The sequence below is a fragment of the Canis lupus genome, chromosome 29, assembly GCF_048164855.1.
Source record: "Canis lupus baileyi chromosome 29, mCanLup2.hap1, whole genome shotgun sequence".
In the NCBI taxonomy this organism is placed as follows: Eukaryota; Metazoa; Chordata; class Mammalia; order Carnivora; family Canidae; genus Canis; species Canis lupus.
Genome location: NC_132866.1, coordinates 17,406,657 through 17,424,691, shown reverse-complemented (window position 1 = coordinate 17,424,691; position 18,035 = coordinate 17,406,657). Strand labels below are relative to the sequence as shown.

At 50.8% G+C, this 18,035-nt stretch overlaps 1 protein-coding gene across 4 annotated transcripts in view; it reads left to right on the top strand.

Annotated features, from left to right (window-relative positions):
- Nucleotides 1–12,484, top strand: part of VTI1A (vesicle transport through interaction with t-SNAREs 1A) — a 356,845-nt gene extending 344,361 nt beyond the window's left edge. For all 4 annotated transcript variants that reach the window (XM_072805321.1, XM_072805325.1, XM_072805314.1 and 1 more), the window contains one exon: nucleotides 165–12,484. Coding sequence is in view for 2 of the 4 variants with exons in the window: in XM_072805314.1 (XP_072661415.1) it covers nucleotides 165–258 (94 nt within the window). In the remaining 2 variants the exon portion in view is untranslated. The remainder of the gene's footprint in view (nucleotides 1–164) is intronic.
- The last annotated feature ends 5,551 nt before the right edge of the window (nucleotides 12,485–18,035 follow it).

The following is an 18,035-nucleotide window of genomic DNA, read 5'->3' as shown; positions in this document are numbered from 1 at the left end:
GTGTCTGTGCGCAAAACACACATGCACACACGAGCCCCACACTGGGCTCCCTACCCCCACCTGTGAAGCCATCATTTGATTAGCCAACTTGGTCTTCGGTGGCCTTTGTCAGAAAACCCTTCGTTTATCTGTGTGAATTTTATTTTTCCTTTGCTCTTTCCTAGAATCATCCAGAACCGCATCCTGGTCGTCATCTTGGCCATCATCCTGGTCGTCACCATCCTGATGGCGATCACTTTTTCTGTCAGAAGATACTGATGGATCTGCTCCTCCCTGATAAACAGCAACATCGGCTTGTTCTGAGTAATTAAGACAAAATGGTCACATGAATCATTCTTTTGCGCTGACAGGCCCTGAATGACCCTCCCTCTTTTCACCACTGTTCAGCTGAAGTGCAAAGAGTGTAAAAATATTTTCTATTCCTGTTTGCATGTGGGTCGGTTTCCTTTCCTAGGTTTGTCTTCACCCAGATTTGTTTTTTTATAAGGGAAGGTGAATGTTTATTTGCCTTTTGGTGATTTCATCTACTAACCAAAATAGCCTTGGTGACATTCTTGCTTGCCCTGTGGACATGTCAAGGGTCATGGTTTGGGATAGGGCATGATGAGTCAGCTGTGGGGCATCTGATGGTCTGTGCTGTTTGTCACACATCTCTTGTCACCAAATTGCCCTTCTGTGATGTCCAAGGATAAAAATGCAGAGAAAAACAGGAGCCAGAGCCAGTGACCGGCTCCAGCAAACCAGCCCTGTTCCTACCCCGGCATAATGAATATAGTCTACCTGCCTGAGTGCTTTCATTGAAAAGGTGGATATTTAATGTCAGTTGTGCAGGAAATTGACTTAGCACTTTCTCTGTTTTTCTGTGCATAAATTTTTTTTTTTTTTACAGCCAAGAATATTTTTGCTGAGCCTGCCCAAGATCCACTTTTCACAACTTTGATTACTGGCTACGTGAAATATTTCCTTATCTTCCCCAAATCCCCTAGTCCCCAGAGTTTGCTGGCAAAGTGAGCCCTGGCACGATACTTAATTGTGACCTCCTCTCCCCTGACCTGTGTAAGCATCTCTGTATCCTTTCGGTTTTAATATCTGCACTGCCAAAAGCAGCCCTCATACATGCAAAAGGTCTGACAAGGTTCTCTCCACATCCATCCCAGTATGTAAAGAGAACATGAATATTTCAGGAAGAGCAAGAACACGAGTCCATCAGTGTGAAATTTCAAATGTGGTTATAAATATGGTAGAATCCTATAGGATGATCCACTAGAAATAAACTTTATGGAAAATGTTCACTAACCTCCTTTAAAAGAACAAGGGGTTGCAGCGTGTTACAAAGGACGGCTTGGATTTTCTACAGAAAAAAAATGTTAGCACAGCCTTCCTGAGTTCACTGTGCATTCAAACCTCTGACGTGCTTTGTGATTTCCTTTGGTTTCTTTCTGTCCGAGGTAACGGGGAATTGCGTTCAAAATGAGTTCGTTTATGATCAGGCTTAAAGCTGCCCCAAGCTGAGGTCATTTTCCCCCTAGTCAGAAAGCAAAATGTGTTTTTCTTAAGACTTCGTAGGCACTTACAAGGTCCGTACCATCTTTTGAATATAATTGGAAGCTTCGAATCCCTGAAAAGCAAACCTGTTCCCTTCATAAAAAATGCTAACCACCTGTGCCCGTAGACTGAGATCACCTGGATGCAGCACTTTATTATTTTTTTTCCCCAACTCAGAAAAGAACCATTATGGCTTAGAGAGGAAATGCAGAATGGCAAAATCCACCAGAGAAATCGTACTTAGCGAAACAGGCCAGGGCCTGCATGTGTCCAGATAAATCATTTAGTATTGTGTAAATAAAGCTGCAGCCTTTACCTCGCAGGGATGGTACGGGGATTTTGGCAGAGCAAAGCAGGACAGTGAAGGAGTTGGGAAGGCAGTGCTCATTTTCCTATCAGCTTAAGGGATCTATCTCAGCAAGATTCTTTTATTCCAAGAACGGAATTCTGTACATGCTGAACACATAGGAGAAACCATTAAAAAGGAGGAAACAAACAAACAACCTCCTTCTTGTTCCGAAACACTAATGGCAGGGAAGTATTACACCAGCCTCTCCGGTGGCTTCTTTTGAAACTGTTGATCTTAGCTAAAGTGTATAACCAGCTCTCTGCCTACACCTCACGCCTCTTCCCAAGGCCACCCAGCAAGCCAGGTTGATCTGATCATTCAAACCCGCTGGCTCCTAAATATTTCACTAAAACCTTGTGTTCATGTTGAAGTAGATGAAATGGGGAGGGAGTGCACTGCTCACCTCTCGATGGCTTTTTCTTTCCAGTTCTATCTCTTTATCAGGCTCTTGCCTGAGATTTTGCCCCAATTCAACCTCGAGAGTGAGAGAAGCTGAACAGATAGATAACCCTTGGCCTAACGGCCCCATCAAACCCACCTTGAGAGTGACCACCCGCCCCCCAAGACCCGAATAGTGAGCGCTTTGTAAGAAGCTGATCTGAAGTCCCCCGAACTCCTGCCTGGCCCTGGCGGATGGATGGCGGAGGAGAAATGCAAAGGAAACCCAGTAGAAGAGGCACATTTTTCTCCCCCTTCCCTGCTCCACCAGGGAAGGGATGAAGCCCACCAATGCTAAGCAGGTCCTAGATCCGTGAAAGGTTCTAGGAACTTAGCATGTAGACTTTGATCAATGAATATTTCTACAGCTGGGCACCTGTGCTAAAAAGGATGTTCCATGGGAAGATGGGGTGGGGAGGGGGTGAAGACGAAGACACGGAGGAAGAAGAGGAGGAGGAAGCCTTGGCCATATAAAATTCATGCAGACTAAACAGTCTCCCTGACCGAATAAATAAAAGCGGCTGCTATCCTGCTCCGGAATCAAAAGCAATTTAATTAAAGTCTCTTAAGTTGTAAAGAGTTTTAAATGTTCCGTGTTGAAGGCGAATGCCTGCAGATGCACTGGGCTTGACGTCAGCCGCCAGGCCTGGGCTGGGAGGCCATTTGCTATTCTGTTTAAGGCAGGCTGGATTGTCTTATTTTGGAACCAGCTTGGTGGGGGGTTTGCTTTGCTACTGCTTCTGAGCCCTGAGCTTCAAAGGCTGAAATTAATGGTGAACAAAATTGTGCGGCTCTGGCCGTCCCATGCGGGGCAGGCCCATTGAGGGTTATCATTAAGTAAAGAAATAAAGAGGGGGGAAAAAAAAAAGCCTGCCTGTTCCCAAAACCTCATCAGATAATGACCTCGGTGATTGGATTTTCATTACCAAACAGCATCCCCAGATTATCCACCCCGTGGAAGAAGGGACGGGGGTGGAAAAGAAAGAAAGGAAAGCAACTGTCTTTCTCTCCCTCTCTCCTTTTTTTTTTTTTTTTTTTTTTTTTTGCACCTCTTTTCTTTAAAACTGTCAGATCATTTCAGTATTTCAAATCCGAGGAAAACAGCCTGCCTGCTGCTGTATTTGAAGTTGTAATGGTGTCAAAAAGTCACGACTGACTGACAGGCGTCAGTCCCAGAGGGGCTCATTAAATCATAAAAACTTGACAAGGAAATAATTGCGCATCGCCAGCAACTTGGCGCCTGTTTAGACGTTTTTATTTTCTTTCATTATTCGTCCCCACCGTTACGTTCATTAACAAATTGCATTAAGCAACTGCGAAGGGCTAATGGTTTGTTTATCGCTCTTTATTATTATTATTATTATTTAAACATCAGCTGGGTCAGGTGGTACCCGAGCAGCCTCTTGCCATCATCCGCCTGAATATTTTTCCGCTCCCGAGCTCTGGGTACTGTTGGAATATGAAATAGATTATTCATTACTCTCCTCTTTGCCACTGATTTGATTTCATGTAGCGTCTTCCACAGAGAAAGATGAAAACTTGTCAAAAATAGGTTATATCTTATTCGAAGGGGCAACAATAGCGGCAGGTACAGGCACACTTTAATATTTAATTAAGGTTGATGTTAACCCCTTTAAATGACTTTAGCTGTAAGTTCTATTCAAATGCAGAGGAGAAAAATAATTGTTCTTAATTTGCAACCTGTTCAGCAGGCATTCTTCATGGAGTTCGCCGGAAATTTAGAGCCGAATTTTTAAATAATGAAATTTCCCGTCATAAATATTTATAGCCGTTTGTCTACGTAGTTGAGAATTAACTCCGAGCAATGATTTCCTCGTCGCGTTGGTTTGAACTGCTAGCCTAGTGGGGCACTCGGTCCTCGGGAGTGGAGGTGGCTTTCCTGGGAGAAACGCACATCCAGAGCCAAGGACTGTTGGTTGGTTGTGGCTGGGACTGGTTTCAAGGAACCTCTGTGAGTCCCTGTCTCTGGCCCACTTGTCTCCTCCGTCTGCTGAGTGTGTGGTTGGAGGACTGTGGTCTGGGGAGTAAGTAGGGATTTCTTAACGGAATACTTGTGTGTCCAGGCGGCTGGTGTGGGGAGGGTGTGATGGGGCATCTCTGCGTAGTCGGCGAGCTCATTGCGAACAGTGCTTCCCTAGTAGACAATAGGACCGGTGCCTTGCTGGGCTTGACCTCCTGTCTTTTTTCCTTCCTGTGACTTGCCATTGGTGAAACCATCAGCTTTTCCATGGGCTCTGAGCTTGAGGGGAAAAGCTCCAACATCATCATCATCACTGTCGTTGTCATCAGCAGCATCCCAGGTGTGAAGTCAGTGGTGGTGTCCATGCCGGAAGAGCTGGCTGCACCTGGTCACCCTGTTTGATTCGATGAGTTTCACAGAGCTGTGGAAGCCGTTCTCAGGCCTGGTTCATTGGTACCTCAGGGCTGGGGTATTCTGGCCAATACCGGGGAACAAGGAGTACTTTTCTGCCAACCTGCTTTACTCCCATCCACCCAGCCCCAGAAAGATAGACCCCTTGGACAGCCGCTCCATGGATGTGGAGGGGAGAGATGGCACATGTCCCTTGCCCAGCCACCATCTCTCAGCATCACCCACCCAAGGACAGACGGTCCAGCAGAAGCTGCGGCACAGGAGGGGTGGGTCAAGCACGTGTGAGCCGAGCGAGGCCTGCCCTAAACTTCATAGGAATGGCACGCACACCAGGCTCTTGGGGGCTCTCAAGCCTCCATTTCAGTGTGTTCCAAATTAGCCACAAAGGTGACAACTTGCCACCTTTGGAAGGGACTCCGCACCTCAGCAAGAGATCTGCTCAGAGTCATTTTTCCAAAAGGAAGGAAGACTTTGTGGAAAGCCATCCCCAGTCTGACTCCCAGAGACACTGGTTGCCTGAGGTGAGCCGCCAACCATCAGACTTGACCTCGTCCTATGCTCTAATTCACTAACCTTAAACTAAACTCCAGGAAACCTTGCTTATGTGGCTTTGCCTGCAGCCCGTTGGGCTCAAACCAGTAGTGCCTGCCAGGGGGCATCCCCATTTTGTGACAAGTCAGGTAGCTCTCAGACAAGGTGTCAGCCTTTTAAAAATGGGGCAGGTGACTATGTGGACAGCTCAGAGAAATTCTGAAAGCCACGGGCACTGTCACCCAAGAAGGGAGACATTATAAGATAAACACGAGCGGCCAGGCGCAGGCAGGAGGATAGTGTGTGTGATTGGAGCCAAGGCTGGGTACAGGGTCCTGAAATAGGTGATGGAAGCAGGGTCAGCACCCTCTACTGTGTAGAGGAGGGAAGATACAGGGAGTGAGGAGAGAAGCTGCCCATGTTCGTTAGGATTCTAGGTCAGTAATTAGGTGAATGTTCCAAAGCCCCCTTACCAGAGGCAAGTAGGGCAAAAACAAGATGGTGGGACAAACCCAAACTGACTGGACAGGTGGGTTGGGAATGTGTGAGGAGGTGAGGAGCAGATGGTGTAGGGGTTAAGGATGGATTCCCAGCACCAGGGGACAGGAAGTGGTTAGTGGGACTCGTCCCAAGAGATAGTCAAGAAGGAAGGGCCCGGATGTTAGGACCCACTTTATGCCACCCTTGGCCCATTATTGGTCCCCTTCAGGAGGAGCCATAGGACTGGAAAGACAGGGTGCGTATCTCCCAGGACCCCGGCCCAAATCACACACAAGCCCTGTTGTCATGCCTCAAGGAGCTCCCAGCATGCTGTGGGAAAAGCACTTCCTCATCCTGAATCACCTCATTACTCGTGCTACATAAATAACGAAGGCATCACAGAGAGAGGGGGAAGTGCCAAGCAGCAGAGCTCTAGACTGTGATTCTGTGAACTCGTGCACCCCCCCTTCCCTTCATCCAAACAAGGCCCTTTGGCGTGAATAATAGCTCAGCGGCCCCGAAGCCCATATTGATCCACTGCACACACGGCTCCACTGAGAGCTGCCTGGACTTTTCCTGGGGGCAGGACAGCATCGTTCAGTGCAGCCCCCACCTTCTCCCCCCGCAGGTGTGCTCAGGAGGGGACAGTAATGGGGGGAGCAGGGCCCATCTCCAGCTCAGGGCTGCTTCGTTGCCTCAACTTTTTTGTTTTTAGCTTCTTTTGCCAAGAAAAGTACCTGAGTTGGAGAGAAATGTTTTTTTGCATGAGGCCCCACAGAGTTGAGAATGAAATACATCCTCAGGCTCCAGCTTCTCTCCAGAAGGTTCTGCCAAAGAGCCAGGCCACAGAGGCACGCTCAGCTGACACGGAAGCCTACTGCATGCCCAGCATCAGGCTAAGCACCTTGGCATGCCGTCCTGCGTGGTCCTGTTAATTTTCTGTCTTAACACCATCAGAAGAGAGAGGAGCCGAGAATGTGGCCAGAATCCATCCCATCTTTGGGGAATGGGGTTGTTGTCAAATTCAGAGAGAAGCATCAGCCATAGGTTGCTAAATGTGCGGGGCCTGAAGCCCACCAGCCCCCCACTGTGAGGCTCCAAACACACTCTCCCCTTCCTTGTTCCCATCTCTTCTGGACACAGGAGGTGGCCCAGGCCTTGGCCCACTGAGCCTTGTACACTTGAAAGATAAGCCAGGTCTCTGCACAGTAACACCCTGTGAGCTGGTGGAGACCTGAAACCCCACCTTTAACGGCCCACTCCTTTGGTTTCTGCCCCTGAGCCCTGGAAAAAATGCAGATTCTTTTTCCTCTTAGTCGGCTTCAATCCCATGAACCACTGATCCCTCGGATGAACTGTCTGACTGTTTCCTGAGGGCAGAATTGGATTTGGGGGAAGAAAGACCTACCATGGCAAGGAGCAGCTTAGTAGTCTTTGGGAGAAGAGATAGAAGGAAAGGAGACCTTTGTTGCCTGGGACCAGCTCCTTGGTGGTGTCTTCCAGGACCAGCTGCCCTTTTGGGTCACGAATGGGTTATGGGGGGCACAGCCTTGCCATAGAAGCCCACACACACCCTGGCCCGGGCCCACGAGCACTCAGATCAGAGGACACATGGGCTCTGCCAAGGCAGGATAACTGGGTGGGGTTCCCCTGGCACATCCCACAGCAGTGCCCTTGCCAAGGAGGAGAAGAAGAGAGGGCAGGAAGGCAGAGGGTGGAGGGGTAGTTAGAACAGTAGACAGTGGGTTCCAGCCAACTGCTTTCCTTGGGGAGCTGTTCCAGCCTACCCCCCCCCCAGCCCTGCTGAGGTGATGAGGCTAAGGCATTTGGGGAAGAGCCCAAAACTGATTGTTTATGCCCCAGCAGCCCCTCCCCGTGCTGCCCCATCCAGCGTCTCAGCACAGCAGGGACAGTGTGACTCTGGAGACTGTCTCCGCCTGATTTATATCTCCTGTTTGTCCACATCCCCCTCTCCCCTGCCAAGAAACCTCAGAGTGAGGAGAGCTAGGGGCTTCGTGGGCTCATCCGTGTCCCCGACAAGACTTCTAAGCAAACAAGCCTTTCCCTGTTTGAAGTACGAGAGGTATAATCAGATTTATTCGTCTACTCAAAAAATACTTACGGGCTGCCCTGCCCACCGTGTTCCAGGCCCCAAAGATGCACTAGGTAAGAAAACCAGTAGGACAGTCCCATCGCCCTGGGGGCTGCAGGCGGGAAAGCTGTCTTGGTTCCCAGAGCCCTGACTGCTAACTGCTCTCAGGCAGGTCACTCTCAGGGGCTGGGGATCAAGCTGCGCTGCCCACGCCTCCGCCACCTCCCGGCGCTGCCCGGACGCCCCACCTCCACGAATCCTTGCAAAGCCCTCCAGTGCTGTGTGTTCCTTCCTCCTTGCAGTTTCCACCACAACGTGTGCAAAATGGCCCCGTTGGAGTAGCGTGGCATTGACATTTGCCTGCAAGTGGTTGAGTCCCCATGAGCACTGGCTCCGTATCTAGGACCTGCCCCCGAGAGGCAGGGGACAGGAATGGGGACCCTTTAGATTGGGACTGACTTGGAGGGCTTTTTTTTTTCCCCTTTTTCTTTTTTCTTTCTTTCTTTTTTCTGCTTATTAAATGATAAAGGTTCAACTTGGCAGGCAATCAGAAACCCAAAATATCATAAAAGGGAAAAAAGTTGCCGAGTGGCTAAGAGGCGCACCACGGGAGTGTCAGTGGGCTCGGCGGCGAGGTGAATTGCTGAGCGATGGAGCAGGAGACATTTTTCAAAGGCTTCTCTCTCCTTCTTCTCTCTCTGTCCCCCATGCAGAAAGGGGAAAATAGAAGCAGAATCCAGATTGGGGCACGAGGCTGATGGGTCACCCTCCCCCACCACCAGCCCCCAGACAGTGGAGAAACTTTGATCTGGGGACAGGAGGAGCCTGGGCATCCCAGCAAAGGCTGCCACGGGGTCCTGGCCCCCGGATAGGCCTCCCTGAGCTCCCCACAGGGGACAGAGAGCCAGGGGGAGGGGGATTTGAAATGAGGAAATGTGGGACCCGTGTCCCTTGAGTTCCATGCTGGCCACCGGTTTGGATGGCAAAAGCAAATCAGGTGGATGGGCTCAGGTTCCCAGAACCCTCTAAGTGTGCAGGCTCTAGGGACCCTTTGGCCCACCCGCTGGCTCAGAGGGAAGATGGGGTTCAGAGAGGGAACGAATCTTTGCTGGAGACCGCCCTACAAATGGGTGGTGGGTCCAGGCGTGGACTCCAGGTCTGCAGCCTCTGCTTGAGCTTCCCTCCTCCGCTCAAGGTGTAGCTCAAACAGCACCACATTCTGGAAGCCACGGCCCAGCCACGGGGCCTCTTTGGTAGCGGTGGCCTTCACACCACGGGGCTAACATTCCTCCATTACATGCTTTTTAAAGCAACATGCACAGAAAGCCTCGGTTCCCTCCCTGTTGGCTGTGATCATTTTTTCCCTAAATGTCAGATCTTTTCTCTCTTGAGGAACTGGAAGAGGACACCCTGGGTGTCCCGTCGGCTGAGCTACGAATGTCCCCTGGGAGAGGCATTTTTACTCACATCCACTAGCAACAGAATCTTGTGAGAAACAACTAAGTAAGAATTGGAGTCCCGCTGCCCCAACACTGAGCCCACAGAGGTCTCGGGCAAACACCTCAGCTGCCCATGATGCTCAGGCGATGCTGCTTCAGAGCTGGGGAGGCCCTAGAATGCTCCAGCCTCTGGTGGCTGTGGCGGCGGTGTGTTCCCACCCAGGAAGAGCCAGGCGGGGAGGCCCCACGAGGCTTTGCTCTTTTCCCAAGTTCTGGCACCTTCCAGGCCCGAGGTGCACAGAGCCCTAGACCACCAACCTGACAAGTGGCCTCACGGTAACGAGTCACAGCCTGCTCGGGGCTTCAGTTCCTCTCCGGGCAGATGGGAAAGTTGGTCGGAAAGTCTCAGGAAGGTAGGCATCTGCCAACTCCAGCCTCCAGTCATTCACGCCAGTGAAAAGGGAATGTTCCTAACAGTGCAAGGGCCAAAGGCCCTGGGGTAAGCTGGCAGCCCCTGGCATGGAGAACCGCCTAGAAGAGCAGGAGATTGGGTGTGCTGAGCTTCTGAGCGGTCTTGGAGGCAGGACTGGTGGCACGGGCTTGTGACCAGTGCAGTCACACATGTGACCCCACATTTAGAAGGGCCCCACACTGGGGTTCAATGCTGTACAGTCGCTGTCTTGAAACTCATGATAATGTCACCTTTATAATTGCATTTTGTAAATGAAGTCCAGTGAGACAGTGGAGCATGAACAGGGAGCTTGGAGCCTTGGCCATGCAGTCCTGCCTCCCACCACCTCCCTGCTTCTGGGGTCTGATTCTCAGCTCCCCAGAGTCTCAGTTCCACTCGGCCTTTCCATTCCAACCTCCACACAGCAGGTGCTACCAACCTGCCCCCAGCCTGGGCTCAGGCATGGGAAGGGTCAAGGTTTGGATCCGTGCAGCCCGCAGCATCTTGGGGTGGGGTGTGGCAGCCGCAGTCCCTGCCCTCTGCTGGCAGCATCCGGGGCACATTTGGTGGGGGACTCACCCTCCAGGGTTGCCCATCTGCTGAGGATTGGAGCAGGGACCCCGCAGAAGACGGAGATGCCTCTCTTGACGTCCTGTCCCAGGCCTGCGGCACAACTGTCCATCCAGCCACTGGCAAGGAAGGGAGCCTGACCACCAGGCTGGAGGGCGAGTGCATGCCCAAGTCACAAGGCAGGGACCAGCACCCTGAGGGGCTGACCTCCCCCTGAGAGCACCCCTGTGCCTGGGGGAACCTTCTCTTCCTTCTTCCAACTTCCCAGCTTGTCTCTTCTGGCCAGGTTGAGGCACTTTCTTGAAACAAGCCAAAAATATGTTGTGTAACTGGTGATTCCACACACGTAAATATTCTGATATTTGCCTTTAAACCTGGCATTGTGCTGTATAAAAATAAAAAGTAAAATTCGGGCTAGTAATTTAAAGTTTTGTCTTTACTTGGAAGACATGAACTAGAAATTTTTAAATACTGTGACAAGAGACGGAGACCAGGGAAGAAATGCAAAAAGCATTTTCAGGGTCTCCGTATTTTCATTTTGCTTCGGATCTCACCGATTGCGGGGTGAGTCGCTTTCCCTCTGGGGCACCCATTCCCCTATCAGGAAACCAGACCATTAACTTTGCGCTTGCTCCTCCCTTGCTCACAGGCACAATATGAAGATGCGCTTGGATAAAACCCACGAACGAGGTTTAGAAACCAGTGTATGGTGCCAACCCTTGGCCTTGGAACAGGGCCCTGCTTTCTTAAAAAGGAGTTCAGCCCCTCTCCTGTAGGTTTAACCATCGACAAGTCGGTCTGTCCTCCAGGTATTGTCCCTGGGTATCGCGTCGTAGGGACTGAAGCACCCGTCTAAGAGCCACCCCTCCTCCCTGGCGTACAGACAGTATAACCCCTATATCTGGAATCTCAGCAAGTTGTGAAATGGAAAGATGTCAGCCAACCCAAGGGTTGGGGCCAGCGTGCAAAGACTGGTCATTGATCTCTACATTCACCCCTTAAATTAACGGTGAGGCCAGAATTGCAGAGCTCAGTACAAAGTGTCCAGCACGGAGGAGTATAGGTGCCAACCAGGCTTGGCTTGAGGGATCATCTTCTCGAGAATGGTAAAAATCCTGATTCCACTCATTCTTCCAGGAAGAGGGTGTCTCCATTTCAGAAGCATTCCCCAAGCCACTGTCATGGAGGTTCCAAGTGCAACTTTCAACCTGCCTTGCCCGATGTCTGAGGACTCAACTGTCCAGGGGATGAATGTGTCCAAAGTAGCAACCTGTCATCTGCTATAAAAGTGCTATTACTTTAAGAGAACATATGTGAGGGATGAATGGCATGAACGAACGAACGAACGAATGAATGAGTCCGTTTAGATCAATTAGCCTCAGGTGGAGTCTGGATATTAAACAGCACACTCAACAGTGCCATTTCAAGAGAAGAAAATTTGGATGACCCCCCCCCCCGCCCCATCCGGCTTCTTCTACAGCTTTTCCCGAATAGTGGATGATCTCTTGATCATTTTAAAGTTTTACAGTTTTAAGTTTATCTTATTTCACTTCATTTCCTTTTGAGTGGTGTCTTCCGGCTACAGCTCAACTTCCCCCAGCTAATTCATTAGGCCTGAGAGCTGCTCCGGAGTGGGATTAGAACCCGTGTAGTACATACTCACTTTAAACTGAAATCTGCTAATTAATGGCTCTTCGGTGCGTAACTGAACGATAGCGCTCCTTCCCCGGGGAATTGAGATTTCATGGTTCCTAATGATGCTGCGATTACATTATCTGGATCACGCAGACGGTGGGAGTCAGGAGCGGTGCTCGGAGCCTGTCTCGGGGATGGGGAGAAATTGCTCCTAAAACCAAGGGGACCAGGGAAAGGAGTTAGAACGTTTGTTGTTAATTGTCATTAACACGTGCTATTCCTTCATCTCATTCAGGCATTTGTTTCAGGATCCAACTTCCCAAAGCTCCGCGAGGTCTCCCTCCCCATAACCTCACTTCCCCGCCCCCTATTATTCATAGGGTTATTTTTTGTTTAAAAAAATATATATATTTATTTGCTGTACTCCACAAAGTAATTTATTTTCATTACATTTCTTGGAAATGTGGGTCTACAAACCGTTAGTACAAGTAATATGTGTTGATTGTTGTTTCCTGAACCAACTTGTATTATTTGATGAGTTAAATAAAATGCCTAAATCCAACATCTGCTATTCCCACCCTGTGCGGTTGAATTATTTATCTTACTTTCATTCCCTTTCTAAATAAAGGGGAGTTATAAATCTTCAGCACTTGCTACAATTTCTGTAGTGTGAATATAGACCCTGTCATTTTTTGTTTTAATGACGGAACTTGAAAGGATCATGTTCAAGGTTGCTTTTGAATACCCCTCCCCTGCCCACCATCTTCTTTAATTGCCCCAGAGATGGCTTTGCAGGGTGACGACACATCTGGATGTGAGCTCTGCTTCTCTCATTGGTGAGTTGGAATAATCTACCCATCTCTTCACGAAGCCTCTGTTTCCTTGACTGTAAAGTAGGGGAAATACCCACCCACCCCAAGGACTGATTTGAAGATTCCATTAGGTAACCCATGGAAAGCACCACCCGGCATGTGATAAGCCATCACCAACCGCCTCATCTTGATAAGATGAGCTGCTCTGTAACATCGTGGTGGACAAACATGGAGAGTGGGGAGTCTAGGGTGTTTTTGTTTTGTTTTCTTTAAAGATTGCTCATGATTATGGCCTTAAAATTCCTTAGGAATGCCTTATATTAATAATAGTAAAAGGAAGATATTCATTGTCTTCATTCATTAAAAACATTTTTTTCATTTAAAAAAATGTTTTCTTTTTTTTTAAAGATTTGTTTATTCATAAGAGACACACAGAGAGAAGCAGAGACATAGGCAGAGGGAGAAACAGGCTTCCTGCAGGGAGCCTGACGTGGGACTCGATCCCAGGACCCTGGGATTGCGACCTGAGCCAAAGGCAGACATTCAACCACTGAGCCGCCCAGGTTCCTCCGTTGTCAAATTATTTTTTAACACTGAATGTCAGACATGGCCGCAGGGACTGGAAAACAGCACTGAACCGCCACCCAGAGCCTGCCCTGCCAGAGCTCACAGGCCGGTGAGGGAGACCCAGCAGCTACCTGGCGGTTACCTGCCATAGGGATTGAGTCAGGGGGAGGCCTGGAGAGTGGGACTCCAGGAGGGGTCAGCCTCCGTGGCTTGGGCTGCTGAGAGCCTGTTCGGTGCCAAGGGTAGGCCGTCCTGGAAGACACAGTGGAGAAAAGGTTTTAGTTAGCAATGATGGCACCTTAGAGAGAGCTTGTTGGCTGTGATACTGCCTGCCGCTGCGCAAAGCCGAAAGACGCATTTGAGACACACACACACACACACACACACACACACACACACACACAAAGTATTGATTAAGAATGAATGAATGAATGAATGAATGAATGAATGAAGGCAACTTCTGTCAGTCCAGATGGCCAGCTCAATCAGAATTTCACCACCAGGGATCCCTGGGTGGCGCAGAGGTTTGGCGCCTGCCTTTGGCCCAGGGCGCGATCCTGGAGACCCTGGATCGAATCCCACATCGGGCTCCCGGTGCATGGAGTCTGCTTCTCCCTCTGCCTGTGTCTCTGTGTGACTATCATAAATAAATAAAAAAATTTTAAAAAATTAAAAAAGAAAAAAAAGAATTTCACCACCAGGAAGCTCCCTATTAAATTGTCATTTGTTCCCACCTGGGGGCAGAGATGCTGTGGACTGGTGTGGGCAAGAGGACACATGGGACCCGCCCTGGCGCTGGTCCCCGGGCACACCTACTCCTGGCAGCGCGGGGGTCCATGGTGTTTCCAGGGGGGCCACCTGCCATGGACCAAACGGTTTTCCTCGGGAGTCTCCTCTTGGCCATCCTAGTCGGTCACCAAGACACACGCCCGTCCTAGGAGGCCGCCGAGCGGCTTCGCAAGGCCTGCCTCGTTTGGATGCACAGCGCCATGAATTTGTACCCACTGAGCCTCCAGCGCTGATATTTCAAAACCTACAGTACACTAAACGTGAAACTTTTGTTCAAATTTCAAGGATTTTGATAACCCAAGTGAATAGACACTGCCTATTGATTTTTCCCTTACAATGACTCTTGGATAACCTATTTTCTCATTTATTTTTAAAGACAGCTCATGAGATTTCATAGCAATTCCGCCCAACCTCCTAATATCAAAATCCCTCCTTGACCCTGAAAATTGTAATTCTGCTATAGATCACAGCTGCTGAATATTACCTTTTACTAAGCTGGTTAAATAAAATATGTCCAAATCACTAGATCCCACAAGCCGTGGCCTGAAAGCGTAATGATCCGGGGGCCGCGATCTGCAGCGCCGCCCGCCCGCCAGCCCCACGCTCTCGCCCGTGGCCGACACCAAAGTGTGGGAATCCAGAGTATCGGCTCGGGTCTGAGACTGAAGGAGGCGGAGAGGGGAAGGGGAGCTCTTCTGGTCTTCGGTGATTTTCTTGTAAAACTTTTACAAGGGAGAGTTGGGCTGTTTGAAGTGTTCTAGACAATCGACTGCCCTCTGAGTCTGTGGCAGGGTGGCGGGGGGGTTTCTCCGGAGCAGAGGAGGGGGCAGATTTGATGTGGGGCAAGTTCAGAACCTCCGAAGCCTTCCACGCTGGTGGGCCAGATGACCCTCACGACGTGGGGCGACACACCGCGGGAAACATGAAAAGAACCTGGGAAGTCTCCTTCTGCCTCCAGCGGGCCGGGGCTCCTGCTCTGGCTGGAGAGGGACCCTGTGGAACTTAGGCCCCGGGGGCCGGTAGCCCCCCTGAGCCCCGGCACCTGCGTGCGCTGGAGCTCCCACCTGCGCTTCTTCCGCTGGAGCCCAAGGCCCCCCCAGATCTCGCAGCCTGCCACGCGGCCCAGAGCCTCCCTCCTTCCAGACTGACTTTTTCTCTTTCTCAGAAGAGTGAAGGACAGCACTGACCCAGGTTGGTTCCAGGGGAGTTTTAAATATTTCAAAGCCAACGCTTCGATCAAAAGTCATAACCTCTGGCTTTCAGATTGTCCTCTTGCCTTACGTGGGCAGCCCCCAAGTCCAATATGGTAATGCTTCCCGGAGCAGCTCACTCATTACAGGTGAACAGAGTCGGAAATAGGCCTTACTCGGCAGAATTGGGGCACCTCCCAGCAGTGGCCGCTGGAACCCGTTTGAAATGCAGGGGACAGGCGGGTCTTCTCAGGCCTTGGAGCTCTGCGGAGGCGCCCCCGCTGCCCGGGCTCTCCTGTGACCGCAGCACCCACCGCCTCCCCTGCGGGGCTGGCAGCCCGGCTCTGGCCCTTCATGGTCCTGGAGGAAAAGATGCGGGAAACCTGCTGACATCAGCACCTGGTGAGTCCGAGCGAGCAGGAGATGGTCCACGAAAGGGAAATTAATAAATAGCAGTGCATTCCCCTCCCCTTCACCCCCAAATCAGGAATCTGTCAGGAGGTCGAAAGAGCTAACACGTGTTACTGTCCTCTAAGCATACCTGATGCCAGGGATGACAAGCATGTGGCAGGAGGTCGCCTCCTTCCTCCCACGCTCCTGGCTGACATTGCTAATTGATGCTGGCTCTCTGGCGTCCTCAGAATCCTCTTCAACCCCACTTTCCCCGCAGCCTCTGATCCACAATAAGAGTGGATTTGGGGGATACGATCTACTTGCCCGGCCCACTATGTCCCCACGCCCCACACACATCCTGTGAGTGCCACCTTCTCTACCTGGAGGCCCTCCCAGCTCCTCCCCTGCGGGTCGGCCCCTGCTCCTTCCACCGCCCACTGGTCGCACATTTAATTCCCACGATGTGATCATCTCCCTGGGAAGGAGAGTCCCTAGAAAAACGCAGTGATACCAAGGTAAGCGTTATTCCAAAGGGATTGACTCCACCTGTTACCCCTCCAAGGGGCTTTGGAGGCCCCATTGGGGATGCCACACCATGAGTCCAGGACAGGTGAGAGAAATGGTGAGCGCGGTGGCCAAGGCCCCGGCACAGGAGCCAGGCTGCTGCCTTGCACACTAGCTATGTGAGTTCAAGCAAGTCCATCCACCTCCCCACATCCTAGTTCCCTTCCCTGCAAGTGAGGCCTGGCAAGGTTACCCTGGGTCAGGGTGGGGGTGTCGGGGTTGCATGAGAGAACCGTGTAAGGCACCCAGCTCTGAACCTGGACAGCGGTAAGTGCCCTGTAAATAGAAGCAGTTGTCACAGTTCTCCTGAGGCAACCAACCGAGGGCTGGCTCCGCCCTCAAGGCCTCCCGCCTTTTCATGAGACTGATGCCCACTGTCGGTTCTAGGCGGCTGCGGGCCCTGTGCCAGCCCCTGGGCTAGGAGTGCAAAGGGGAATGAGCAATTCTTGGCCCAGAGGAGGAATTTAGAGCATCGGGAGCAGTAATGAGTTGAGGTCAGACCATGAGATCCAAATTCTGACCGTCCAAAGTAGACGTAGACACCGCCTCCAACCCCTGGCCCAGCTTGTGACTGGCTGCGTGCAAGGAGCCCTCCCTGGGGACAAGGTGAAGCAGAGCCCCCTACCCGATGGGCAGTGCCACCTGCCTCCGGGGAGAATGCAAGCTTCAGGGCAATAAATTTTCGCTCTTGTTACCACCTCCCCATTCTCTTCCATGGCTCCCTCTTGATCTTGCCCCTGTCCGCTGACAACAAGATATGGTTGGCATTTGGTTGGGGATTTAAAACCAGGAGAGTTTCTCCCTCCCTTCAAGCTGGAAGCTCGTTCCCTGGCTCTCTGAGGCCTCTCGAAGCTGGGTACTTGATGAGTGCCAGGAGCCCAGCTCCCAAAACCGGAAGGGGCCTGCATTGTTGGACCAAAATAGCAAACGTGTAACATGAGTCTCTTCAGGGGCCCTCCGCGGGCTGGCAGCTTCCGGTGGGTGCTCGACACAGGCCAGCCCGTGGAAGCAGATCGGAGTGGCCCTCGCTGCACTTGAGAGAGCCCTTCTGTGTACATGACTGTTCTGTCCCTTAGCTAGATTAGCCCATGCCGCTGAAAATGGATCTGAGATATCCTTGGCTCAAAAAATTCTAGATGTCTGGGTCAAAGAAACCAGACCTGTGCACGTGACATGCCTGCTCCCTGAATGACTTAAATCTTCCCATCTGGAGTTTCCTTCCCATCAGTGTCCCAGAACAAGAGGCACCCCCACATCCAAAAGGACCCCTTCCCCATGGATGGCAGCCACACTCTGTCCCACTTGTGAGACCGGAATGCAGAGTTCCAGGATGTCACTTCTCCTCCCAGGAGAGGAGTTGGGTGGTGTTTGTTGGGTGGTGCCCAACTGATTACTTGTCAACTCCCCAAAAACAGTTGGAAGAAACAATGCACCGAGAAAAGCAGTTCTGGGAGAAGAATAAGAGGCTGGTTCTACATAGGTCTTGGGTGAGGGTAGGTGGCCTGTGGGGGAGCCTTTGAGCAGACCTGCTGGGGGTTTTTTTAAAGGCTCCCCTGCAATCCCTCTTAATGAAGCTGTTGTCCAAGTCCCTTGGAGGGCCATATGCTCCAAAGTAGTAGCAAGTGTCCCATTACTGTAAACGGCTTTTTATTTTTAAACTAATGCTATATTTGGAAAGCAGTAATCCTGGGGAAATGATACTGGGACTAATGGGGAACATATTACCTTTCATGTGTTTTCTTCATGTTTAAGGGTTCTTTGTTATTATCTGAGTAGCAAGGCTCTGCATACACTCTTG